General features: G+C 42.2%; 1 protein-coding gene across 7 annotated transcripts in view; it reads left to right on the top strand.

Annotated features, from left to right (window-relative positions):
* Nucleotides 1-13,224, top strand: part of Sptbn1 (spectrin beta, non-erythrocytic 1) — a 197,047-nt gene that overhangs the window by 117,468 nt on the left and 66,355 nt on the right. For all 7 annotated transcript variants that reach the window (XM_004867283.4, XM_087216384.1, XM_087216382.1 and 4 more), the window contains one exon: nt 5,111-5,262. In XM_004867283.4, coding sequence (XP_004867340.1) covers nt 5,111-5,262 — 152 coding nt within the window. The remainder of the gene's footprint in view (nt 1-5,110; nt 5,263-13,224) is intronic.

Genomic DNA, 13,224 nt, shown 5'->3' with positions numbered 1-13,224 from the left:
CTTTCTAAAACCTGTTCAGAAAATTCAAGCTACTTATCAGGAATCAGATAAAGAAAGTGAATCTAGATAGGCACTTTGAAGATAAAAGTAGCTATGAGTCATAATCCCTCTTAGTGACAGAAGAACAGGAAAGACAGACCAGCACCCAGTGATCCACAGCACATGCCAGCTCTGCCACTGCTGGCTGGTGGCATTCATTGAGTGTTTGGATTTACTGGAAGTAATTCTTGGGTTCTACCTCCCTGACAGTGGCTGTGAAAATCTATTGAGCTATAAATTGCTGTTCAAAAGTATGATGTATTATTGTAGGCATACCTGCATTAAAATTCTGTTTGCCTCAAGGAGTACCACTAATAGGATTTTACTTATACTTCACTCCTTCAGGGATCAGAAACTGACGCAAATGTTACCACTCACTTGGGGATGGGTTTCCTTATCTGCTTCTCAGTAGTTCTCACTGACCAGTAGTTAACTAGTTTATCTCTGAGTTTGTAGAGCTAACAACTTATCAGGCTGGGATTTTATACTCAGAACTACTTCTTGATCCTAGGTTCTGAGAGCTACAGGGACATTTTTGTGAAATTTGCTTCCTGGAAGTTTATTTTAGGAGCCGCATGAGGAGTGCTTTTTCCTGACTTCCACTCCTGCATTGTCACATAGGCTGCTTACCAAGCTCCTCCCCTGGTGGCCCTCTTTCCCTACCTCTGAATGTCCAGAGCTGCAGCTGCCTTGCATCCTGGGTTGTATTGGTAGGTTTGTGCTGTCCAGACTACTAAGAGGTGGAGGGTGTCCTCAGGCACAATTGTAGGTTCCAGTTATTGTACCATGTTAGACGTTATTATAAAGAGGGAACAGTGAGGAATGTTTTAACCTGAAGGCCTTTATAGAATGAAGAAGAGACCAGTTCTCTGTTACTTTGAAGGTAGAGCAAATGGAGGTGGGGGCCCATCTAATATCAGTGGAGATACCATACAACAATTGGACAGTTACACTCAGATGAAGCATACCCATTCATAAAATAAGGACTAGGGTTGGGGTGGTGAGATGGTGGGTGATTCTAAATCTTGTATAATGGAAAAATGCCCCCCCCCAACCCCCAAGTGTTGTGCATGAGGCATTACTGCATGGTGATTGAGAACCCTAGCTAGCTTTGGAGACAGCTTGCCTGGAAAGTTACTAGTTCCTGCCTCATGGGGCAGGTGTGAGGATCATACAAGACTTAGATCAGTGCCTGGAACATAGCAAGTGCTAAATGAATTGCTCTTATATCACTTGTCTTTCTGTACACCTGTCAGGCTTCTTGCCATACACATGTACCCATTATTACTCCTTTCTGGAATTTTTAAATAGCCCAAGTATTGAAGAAGGGTTTTGTTTGTTTTGTTTTGCTCTTGCTTTTGCAAGAAAGTTGATTTAGATAACTTCTACAGGCTTGCTTAGGCCTGAGGTTGTATGATCCCATGATCTCTCTTAAGTTTCTTTTTCTGTCTTTTTTTTTTTTGGTACCGGGGATTGAACTCAGGTCCTTGCACTTGCGCAGCAGGCGGCAAAACCACTGAGCTAAATCCCCGGCCCTCTCTTAAGTTTCTTAAATGGTTTGAATGGATAAGAATTTTTCTCAGCTGAAGAATGGGAGAAGGAACTAAGTTAATAAGCAGTTAAAACAAGCTGGACACTTCAGTGGGCCCTTGTCCCGTTTGATACTGGGTTACCATTAGGTGAATCCCTCATAATATATAATATAATATAGGAAAGGTGGAGTCAACCACAACTGAGAAATACCCACAGGGAGGAGGAAGATAGAAATTCTGTCCTCAGAGGCACCATTTCTTAAGTTTGGAGCAGAGCTGGATGGAACGTGCTCAAACCAGTGTCCGGTTCAGCTAGGTTGACTTTTTGGAAGGAGATTCAGACATGATTTGACTTGATAACAGCAACACAGGCTATGGAAAGGTAGGCAGAGAGTGGAAATGGTATAGGGACAGAAATGCTCTCCACCACAATGACCCAGACTGGGTTGCCTTGTTCTCCCAGACATGCTGTTACTTTTTTTGCTTTTATAGCATGCCCATTGTAGAATGAGTGGGCCTGAAGGTAGGGAATTTCTGCTGCCATCTAGCACATAGAGGAAATGCAGTCAGCCTGTACTCACTAGATGTCTGCCTGTCTGCATTACAGATTTGTAGATTGTACCTCTGTGAGGTGTTTATTGGACTGGAAATTGGCCTGTTTCTCTCTGCTAGTCCCTCCACTTCTCCCACAGCTTGAGCAGTGACAGCAGCTTGAGCTTGGAGGCTCTCCTCCAAATTATCTTCCATTGGCTGTGCCAAGGGCCTTCTGTGCCTCTGAGCATGTCTGGCTTATCTCCCCTAGCCTTGCTGGGTGGAGTGTACAAGGGTGATGTCATTGTTCCTTGCCAGGAAGAGTGGAACAAAGGATGGGATCCCCAAGGACACAAACCTCATCCTCAACTGGATCACTGGGTAGATTTCCCCCCTCCCTCTTCCTCCTTCCAGCTTCAGAAGTGTTTGTCATCCGTTATAAGAGGGTACACTAGCTGGCCAGCCTTTGTGTCTCTGCTTATTGGGTTTCCTCCCCCTATGTGTCATAAGGGTGTTGATCTGGTCCAGTCCCTGGGCAGAACCATCCTTTTTCCTGTGTGGTCATGTGAGCCTGAGGAACTTAGCCCCTGTGTGATTTTTCTGACACAAGAGTGCTACTTGGAACTTATGAGGAATGGCAAAGGGAGGACGAAAGGACAAGAACACAAGCTCTCATTCCTTTTATTTTCGCCTCTTCTTTCCTCCCTTTGTCCTTAGCATTTCTGAGGTACACAGCAGCCACTGAGAGCCCTCCTTACAGCCCAGTTCTCTGCTCTCACCCTTGACCTCACTCTGCATCTCCATGGGAAAAAGCTTGAAGTTGGGTTGTAAGTCCTTAATCAGGGTGCCAAGGGGGAGTACATTTGCTGAAGTTTGAAACAAACCCTCGAAATGTCCTCATAAGAGCCTGTTAATTCAGAACCTGAAAGAAGCCAGGAATGTTTCTTTAATGTGAGATTCGCCCAAAGAAGTGACTGTTGGATGAAGAAGGTACATGTTTTGCACTTGTATACTTAGAAATACTTTAATCCAAGATCATTCTGATCTTGCTCCCTTGATAGACTGGGTTGTAATGATTTTGAGCCTCAAACCCATCATTAACAGCCTAGGATACACATTAAGGGCTTTATTAAAATCATTCTCCAAATGCAGTGTAGCACATAAAGGATATTTTTCAAAATCAGTTGACCCTAAATACATTGGAATGGGCTGTTCCTCAACTCCTGCACAGAGAGTATCTGTGAAAGGTCCCCATCAGAAGCTTGGTGTATCTCTAGTCTGCTCTGGACCTGCTCTTTCAAAGCAGCCAACTTAGGCCAAAAAAATGTAGCTCTTCACATGACTATAGTAGTAAAGTTACTGTCCATCATGCAGATTGTGTGATTAATAATGCATGTGTTATGTGACCTATCATGATGTTATTGGCACACTTTTTTCCTAGGCTGCAGCATGTCTCTTGTTGTCTTTCTGCTTGTCCCAATCTTACTTTTTTGATCCTTTGTTTTTGGTTGTCCTTTGTCCCTGAGGAAAGGCTTCCTTTCCATCTGGACAGGCTGTTGTTCCTTTAGGAAAAGGCTGGACCTCAAGGAGCAACTGACTGCAGCAGGTGTCCAGATGTCTTGGCAGCTGCCTTGCTGGCTTGCCTGCAGCTTGGCAGCAGTAAAAGTTTATCCCACAGTGTCTCTGCCTCTCTGCCATCTGTGGTGGAGTTGAGGATACCTCAGCACGACCTTTTAAGCAGGCACTCCCCAGGGTACTGGGGCATTCGCTGTCCCTCTGGCCAGCCTGAGAATCCAGTACACGCAGGCCAGTGGACATAGGCACCATCAGCAGAAGTGGTTCTATAGTTATCACCATGATTTTGAAATCCATAAAATTATTGGGCTCTCTGCTCTTTATATACAGTCATACATAAACATCTTTGTGGGCCTGAGTTTACAGTAGAAGAAGTAGGGCTTGAGTTCTGGTGGAACTAGAAATACAGAGTAGATAAATAGCAGGAGGGTAGCTGTGAGAATGGAGAACAGAGCCCAAGAGCATGAGTGGGTGGGTCCAGAGCACTAAATGTCTGTTGACAGTCTTCAGCAGCCTACATTTAGAACATTGTGCAGAAGAAGAAGTTTGGAAGCCAATTTGTATGGGATATGAAAGGACAGTTCTGGGTGTAAGTGTCTATAGAGTTTTATGACTTGGACAGAGTTTGCATCACTGAGTCTTGAAAAACTTAATACTGTTTGCCAAATGATGAATGCTCAATTACCATACTTTAGACTCTAAACCAGAAGTTGCCTTTGTTTGCTCTGTTAATTGTTGTTTTCTCTATTTATAGAAAATGACACTGAAGTCAGAATCTCAGCACATTTTTGTTTGAAACCCTAGCTTCTAGCTCTCCCCTCTCGATGCCCAGCAAGATCTCTTTGTACTCTACCTTTGTTGCCTGCTATTTTCTCTGTTTTCACAGGATAGAGCTTGTGGAACAGCCTTTGCAAAGCAAGGACATGCGTCAATTTGCTTTGTCAAGTGTTGCCTACATCTTCATATATGAGGGAAGCAGTTTTCTGCTCCACCTGAACTTATCTACCCCACATCCTTTCATATACTGCGTTCACCACCCCCTCCAACTCACCTTTTGGAGGAATAGTAACTTAACATGTCACTACAGGTCTACCAGTCAAATAGTACAGTAATGGGCAAGGCTGCAAACGGCCCCATCATCATCTATTATATCCTGCTGCCTCTTCAGCCAGGATAGTAGGAAAGGATGTGAAAGGGAGTGAAAGGTGTTCTGCTGGCAGCTACATAGGGGCTTACATGTTCAGGGATTGTCAGGTTCCTATATTCTTACAGAGACAATTATGTTTGAGAGGAGGTCAGTAGAGACTTCACTGGAGTTTAGTTTTCGTGACCACCCCCACCCCTACCCCTGTGCCTGACTTGTGGTTGCTGGCACACACCTGCTGCTGCCAGTGCTGTGGTTGATGGTAAAATGAGCTCTCTTCTGCTTATAGATGAGCGTGAAGCTGTGCAAAAGAAGACCTTCACCAAGTGGGTCAACTCCCACCTCGCCCGAGTGTCCTGCCGGATCACAGACCTCTACACTGATCTACGAGATGGACGGATGCTCATCAAGCTGCTGGAGGTCCTCTCTGGAGAAAGGCTGGTGAGTAGGAATGATAGAGAATGACTTGCGTCATATAGGTAGAAAAATATTTTTGAAAGAAAATCAAGTGTGTACTTACTGAATTCTGCAGTTAACTATCTTTGAGAAAGAGAATCTTGAATGAGGCAAGCACTTTGGGGAAACCTTCAGTGCCACATTCTGAGTCTGGATGGTCTCATTTTGGTAATTTGCAAGGTTGCTATGTTTGGTCAGAAAGATCCTGGCTAGTGTCCCTATTAAATAGGGCATAATGTTGGAAATTGAAGGGCCAGCCAGGCCTGGGTGCTAACTCTAGGATGACTCTGTATCCTACGTGAGATCATAAAATGATTTCTAAATTTGTCTTATTGATTCTCTGGAAGATCTGAGCTGCCATTTCAAGGTGGCAGTAATTGAATTCAGTAGCCTCTTATGTTTTGTTTTTCATGCATTCTTTTTGTTCTAGGGTGTGGAAGGAGAGGCTAGTATTTTGTTGTCTCCTTGGGAACAGAGCATCTGTGTGAATTCACCCTGCCCTTTTGGGCAGGGTAGTTGTTAGCCTGCAGTGAAAAGTGACTCCCCATTCTTTTTCCTAGAGCTGCTATGGCCCTCTCTGATGTGATTCTTATTTATGCACCTTGAGCTGAAGAAGCTTACACCATTCACTGTGACTGACCTAACAGGTTTTGTCTCGCCATTGTTTGAAAATGGTTGGTATATTTCTACCAGAGCACATCCAGTTCCATAGGTAGTGGTGCAGCCGAGCCAAGAGCTGGTGCCCAGGAATAGAGCTCCACATCTGCACTGACATCAGCAGGAAAATATGATGCTGGTGGTTGGCAGTGCTGCCAGAAAGCCTTATTTTTAACTTGATCTCCACCCTGTAACTTGACAGCTACAGTGGGTCTTTATGCAGGCAGACCCACACACCTCTGACCACAGGCAAGGGGCTACTGTTGTCCCTTGCCCTATTATTAGCCCGGGTGCAGAATTGCATCTCACCCTGAGTGAAAATGGAGCCAGTGTTCTCTCTCTCTCTCTCTCTCTCTCTCTCTCTCTTTCTCTCTCTCTCTCTCTCTCTCTCTCTCTGTCTCTCTCTCTCTCTCTCTCTGTCCCTCAGTTGGAGAATAGGGACTTGGCTCTGAAGGACAGTGAAGCTCCATCTCTTCCATACTAAGTTTTGTCCATGTTCTTTATTCCCTAGACATGCAGGTCTGACTGCCTTGTTTTCTGTGAGAGTTTGTCAAACTAGATAAAGAAACCTTCATTCAGAACCATGATGACTATAGGAAGGTGGTCATTTTGTGATATGGGTATGGGACAGTGAGCCTACGGTGGGGCAAACAGGCCAGTCATTTATTGCATTTTATTTTGTTCTAATGAGATTGAGAGCCTCGACTAGAATTACTGTTGATATGCAGCTTACAAGAATGTGATTTTTGTAACCAGACTTCTTTTCCCTACCTCCTAAGCTTTTTTTTTTGCTTGCTTCATAGAGTTTAATGTGGTATAATTATTTTATTTTTCTGATGTTTTGAAAGTCATTTAAAAAATCATTAAATGATCACATGGATAGGAATTAGTTTGAATATGTTTGTCCCAACATGGCCCGCTCTTCTAGGCTGTAGAGAGTAAACTGTTCACCTTTGAAGGCCCATAATTCTTTTCTACCCAGAGGATTGTGCTTTTTTCTTTTTTTTTTTTGGTACCAGGGATTGAACTCAGGTCCTTGCGCTTTTGAGGCAGGCAGTGGAACCACTGAGCCAAATCCCCTGCCCATGGATTGTGTTCTTGATAATGTCCATATAATAAATGGGATCAGGCTTATTACCCTTTAGTCTGAGCAGGACAACAAAAATATTAGAAAAAATAGCTATCGAAGCATAATTCTTAGTTGTGTTAAATACCTCCCCTCCATGTCTTTATTTCCTGTTAGCAATAAATTTTTTGCAGTGACCCAGAGACCTAGGAGTAGATGAAGAACAAAGGATGCCCACCATTTTCACTTTCTTAGGCAGTCAGTGTTAGAAATTTTGTTTAATATGACAGGTTGGACAGTCTGATTATTTGTATTGCAAAAGTAAGGATACCATAGATAAAGTGAACTAAAGCTCTCGTTCATTTCAGTGTTTTTGGCTCTGTTTGTGTGTTTAGTTCATGGGATTTTCTGGAAGGAACACAAACCACACTCTGCCCTTGGTTACTGAGATTGCCAGGCTTCAAGTTAGAATAGGGAAGAGAACTCCTCCCCAATGGCTTGCCCAAAAAGATTCTTACATATTCAGATTCCAAAACTTAACGATGTGGTTAGAGCTTCCAGGCCAGGTAAATTAATGTCTGTAGCTAACTGTGTCATCAGATAACATTCAGTCAGCCCTGTCGGTGATCGAAAACCCAGGGTAACAAACATTTGCACTCCATCTGGAGCCCTGTCTCAGTTTGGCAGTGTTTTAATCCAGCACTTACCACCAGCTTGGCAGTAGATGGTAGATAAATGTTTGAAGGATTAGGTTATCCAAATTTACTTTACTAATCAATTCTTAAATTCCTTTATGAAGGAGGAAATTCGGTGTGTGTGTGTGTGTGTGTGTGTGTGTGTGTGTGTGTGTGTGTGTATTTCTATAAGGAAAGTTCAAAGAAATGCTGCTTTAATGATTCAGAAAATTCTACCCTAACCCCACCCCAAAGAATTTGAGTTAAATTTGAGCAAGTTTTAGGTAGATGTTTGTGTTATCAAGGAACTCAATTCATTTCCTTGGGAACAGAAAGTCCCATTTCCAGTTCTGGCCTGGGCTGGCTATGTCCAAACCCTCTCTGCTTCAGGTATGACAGCATATGGAGCAGAAAGAAAAACATAGGGGCTGAGCTAGTAAGTTGCTGCTGATTGGGATTAGATGGAGGAGAAAGAGTACCACTCTCTTCTAGTGCTTATTCTGCAATCATTGTGGACACTAACTCTTCATAAAGGTCTTGCTTTAAAATTCTGTTAAAAATATATACCCAGCCTTTACTTTTAACTTCTTAACAGATAAAGTTGTGAACCCAGAACCTGCTCTAGTCACTCTAATTGGACCTTGATCCCAGGGCCAGATGAGATCAGGACTTGAGGGCTAAGGGTTGGCCCACAGCAACACTGACATTTAGAGGGATATGGGTGCCTAACACGATATCACTAGGCCTGAACTTTGGTCGTGAATTTATGGCCAAAGATCATAACCCAGGTTAGAAGCTTGCCCTTGCCTGCCACCTTCCCTTCAGGAAACTCCACAGTAAAGAGTGAATCTAGGTAAGATGACCAGTTTTCTTCCTTGCTGCTGTCAGACCAGTCCCCTCTGAGTGAGATAGAACAAGGTTTCTAATCACAGGTACAGGTATCGTTGGTTTTTTACCTGCCTATTGTTTCCTAATATTCTTTGGCCTTCTTACTCTATTAATCAGAATTTGTCTCTAAGAAAAGAAAGTAACAAAAAAGTTGGGGTTTTTTGTGTTTTTTTGGTTTTTGTTTGGTTTGTTTTTGCAGAACTAGGTAAAGAAGATAGATTTAACATGAAATTTGTTAAGCCTTAAATCCTACGTTGAATTCCTCTGAGCAGATTTTTTCATAAAGCCTTTGTTAAGAGATCACTCCAGCACTTATTGTTGAAGTGGGGTTTTGTGGATTGCCCACAAAACTTGACGATGTTTCTAAATGTTTTCGGTAAATGGGAAAATTTACTTTTGTTTCAAACAACCAGACATAGAACTCACTCTCCCATTAAATTGGTGTCCAATTGAACAAATGCAGAAAGGGAAATCCCAGAGGTGGCATATGCTAAAGTGCCAGATGAATGACCTCAAAGCTGTGGAGTTGGGAAGAGGAAACAGGCCCTCTTGATGAAGTAGTGTCCAGAAACTTTAGTAAGTGAGTAGGGCTCGCTGCGACCCAGAAAGAGATTCAGAGGTAAATAGCCAGAGAATATGGGGTTGAGTATTAGCTGGGAGGGAAGTGTGTGAAAACTTTAGTAGTAGTTAGGACCATGGGAAGAGTGTTGAGGGTGAGCATCAGGGACTCTGCTCTTTGGCCAGGAGGTTTCCTGGTCAAATTGGTATTCCTTTTTTCAGAAACAGTAATGGCAACAACTTGAGTATGTCTAGCTTTTAAGGTTTATATAGTACTGACACAGGTTTTCTAATTTAGTTCTTAGAGATAAATGAAGTGGGCAACTTATACTCTGCTTCATAAAAGACACTGGCAGTCACTAGTGACTTGCCAAGGCCATTGCTGCTAATAATGTGGTATAACTTGGACTGCAGCCTGCCCTCCCATCTGTGAGCCTCTCCTTTCACATTGAGTCTTTGGGAGGAGACAGGAAGGAGATAACAGGTCTCTGTGATGGTCCCTGATTAGTTTTGGTTTTTTTTGTTTTCCATTAAGTTTATTGCTACATTTTAGATATAAAATACAATTACATACATCTTTGGGATCTTGTACCTTTACATGATGTGTCTTGGTTCTTATTTTTTCCCCACTTCCCTGCCCTCCCTTCACCCCCTCCATTCCTCCCTATTTACAGAGACTTTGTTTCCATTTTTTCCTTTTCTCATATTTTTTCTTTTCTCTTCTTTCCTTTCCCCTACCCCTCCCACTTCCCCTATTCCTTTAGACCTTTTCTTCCTATTTCACATTATCAATTATATCATTTAAACCTTATTTACACTTTTAGTTTTTCATACCAGAGAAACTATTCAGTATTTACCCATGAATGTCCTATTTATTTCACTTAAGAATATGGCCTTAATGTGCATCCGTTTAGCTCTAAATGTCTCTAGTTTCTCATTCTTTTTTTTTGGTACCAGGGATTGAACTTGGGACATTGTGCTTGCAAGGCAGGCACTGGAATCACTGAGCTAAATCCCCGGCTCTAGTTTCTCATTCTTTATGGATGAGTAGTACTCCATTTTATAGAAAAACTACATCTTCTTTATCCAGTCTCCAGTTGATGGGCAGTTGGACTGTTTCCAAGTTTTAGCTATTACAAACTGTTGCACTGTAAACATGGGTGTGCATATATCTCTGTGGTATGATTCTTTTAATTCTTTTTGAAAGATACCGAGCAAGAGGGATAGCTAGGTCAAATGGGACCTCTAGCCCTATTTCTTTGAGGTATCTCCATACCGATTTCCACAGTGGTTGCACCAGTCTGCACCCCCACTAACAATGGAGAAGGGTTCCTTTCTCCCCACAGCCCCACCAACATTTGTTATTGGTTGATTTCTTGATAGCATCCATTCTTTCTGGAGTGAGGTGGAATCTCACTGTTGTTTTCGTCTTCATCTCTGGAATGACCGGTGATGTTGAACATTTTTTCATATATTTATTTGCTGCTTTTACTGAGAAATGTCTGTTCATTTCAGATGCCCAGGTCCCTGATTAGTTTTAATTAGGCAAAAACCACTAATACTCTTCTGAAAGCTCAGAGTGTGGTGTGTAGGGAAGAGTTTGGAGACCAGTGTGAAATGAGTTTGGCTTTATCACCTATTGGAAGAGATTTTGGAATTGGTGCTTCCCATTCTGTGTGCACATGCACATGAGTGTGTATGTACATGTGTGTAACAAAAATCTGTTTTTGGCTAAAAGACAACATAAGCGAGTCTTGTTCACACAGGTGTACTGAGGCCAGTTTCCTTTCTTAAGTTCTCTTCACCTGAACTATCAGCAGGCACTTGAGAATCCACCTCATATTGGCAAGTCATCAATTCTGAAATATGTAGCTTATACCCTACCATTTGAAATGATTTCACTAGCCACTGAGTTAAATAAATTCCTTCACTTTGTAGACATTGCAACTCAGAGATAAAGTGGGCGGAAAGGCTAAGCATCAGTGTCTGGCAGATCTAGACCTATAGCCAGCCTCTCATTTCCCAGGACTGATGCTCTCTCCAACACTGAAGCCCTTGGAGAGTGAGCATTCCAGGTAGCTTCAGTATTTCTTTGGACACCCCGGGAGAAAGAGAGCAGGGACTACTGGGGACAGCTCCCCCAGGGGCCTCACAGGACACTGCCAGGAACCCTTCCTTGTGTGTTCTTCTCCTGTTCAAAAAAGGAGATCAAATCAGCTCCAGGAAGTATTACTTTTTTCAGTTTCTAGGCTCTGACAAAAACCTTACAATTGTGATTATTCCATAGTTCAGCAAATCTTGATGCCCTGCAGTCCATAAATCACCCAAACTCAAGTCTGCAGAGCAATTGGGGCAGAACTGAGGGTCTGGGAGGGACCATCTAGCTCCACCTTTGCTATCTGACAGACTCATGTGTGAGGGGAATTAACTCAAAACCACACTGAGTCTCAGAGTTAGGGCTTGGACTAACTCCTCTATTAAGCAATTAGAATTACATTTTCAAACCTAGAGGTGACTCTTTAGGCCCATAACTTCTTCTTTGAAAACAGAAAGAACATGGGTCTGGCACAGAGGTATAGTTGGTAAAGATTTGGGAGAAGAGCCCTTTGGGAAGGAAACAGGGAAGGCACCTGAGGAAAAAATCATAGAACATGAATGGTGGTGTGGGAGGTGAAGGGAAAGCTTGTCAAAATGATTTAAAGGGCAATCAGTAAAAATAGTCATTCCCTCAAAAGAACCACCTCCCTGCCTGCAAAGCCCCCCTGAGTCCAAGTCCCGCTAGCCTGGTATCGATCCTTGTCTCCATGTGAATAGACATTCAGACTTCCACATCAAAAATGACACATGACAGAAATCCACTTGTTTCTGTGGGAACAGGCCTGTCACACTAGGAATCTGTCTGTAATTAATGGAGGCAAGAGAGGGGATGCTCCTTTCTTTGGCAGAATTAGCCACTCTAAGGGTGAGGCTTCAAAAAGTGTTTATTACTGAGAGATGCAACTCTCCCCCTCCCGCTTCTACCCTGTTCCATTGTGTTTAGTTCTCTCCATTGTTACCTCTTCTTCCTTTTGAGAAGATGAAGTTTGGTAATATAAAAATAGCTCTTAAAAAAAAAAAATAAAACAACTATTTGCCAGATGGGAACGGAGCCTGTTCCTTCTTTCACATGGAGCCTGTTCCTTCTTTCACATGGAAATGTGTGCCATTCTTACTGTATTCCGGGTGTAGCATAAAGAGAATGAACTTTGTAGTCCTAATTTGCCACATACTAACAGCTTGACAGATTACTTCATCTCTCTGGTTTGTCCTCATCTGTAAAATAGCAACAATAACAATTCCTATAATTCAAGGTGGTAGTGATGATTAAATGTGATCATAGCCATAAACCACGTAACAGAGAGGTGAACACACAGTAGTTGCTCAGGAAATGGCAAGTAAGAAATTTTAGATCTTCAGAACTATGTAGTTGACCCAAGTATTTGTATGTATAGCTCTATAGATTATTATCATCTCTTGAAATTAATTTTCTGTAATTATTGCTTCCTGAACTTGCACAGATATTGTACCTTAGAATATTTGAGAAACCCCCTCTGAAGCAAGCAGAACACAAGTCAAGGGAGTTGGTACACTAGCTGTGGCCTTGATTCTTGCTCTTCCTTATGTTCTACCTCTAGTACATCGTCTAACCTTGCCGTATCCTGTGTATTCTTTTATTATAAAAGGGATTAACATTCCACTGATGATGAGTTACTTTATGAAATGAGGGAAATGTTTTTAACATATGAAAGCAGGAATATAGTAAGTGAAGAAAAACTGAAAGTATTCCTTCAAAAATCAGAAGACAAAGGTGTATACTTTCACCATTCCTGTTCAATATAGTACTTGAAACTAGCCAGAGCAGTCATGTAAGAGAAAGAAATAAAGAGGGATTCAAATAGGAAATTAAGAAGTCAGACTATCTTTTATTTGCATTTGTCATGATCCTTTACATAGAAGATCAAAACAACTCCACCAGAAGATTCTTAGAACTAAAAAATTCAGCAAAGTAGCAAGATACAAAATCAACACACACACAAAAATCAATAGCATTCCTAAATACCAACA

This window comes from Heterocephalus glaber, unplaced genomic scaffold (genome assembly GCF_053883595.1).
Source record: "Heterocephalus glaber isolate CG9 unplaced genomic scaffold, H.glaber_assembly_v1.0 deba00001457, whole genome shotgun sequence".
NCBI lineage: Eukaryota > Metazoa > Chordata > Mammalia > Rodentia > Bathyergidae > Heterocephalus > Heterocephalus glaber.
This window is presented reverse-complemented; position numbering and strand designations above follow the sequence as displayed.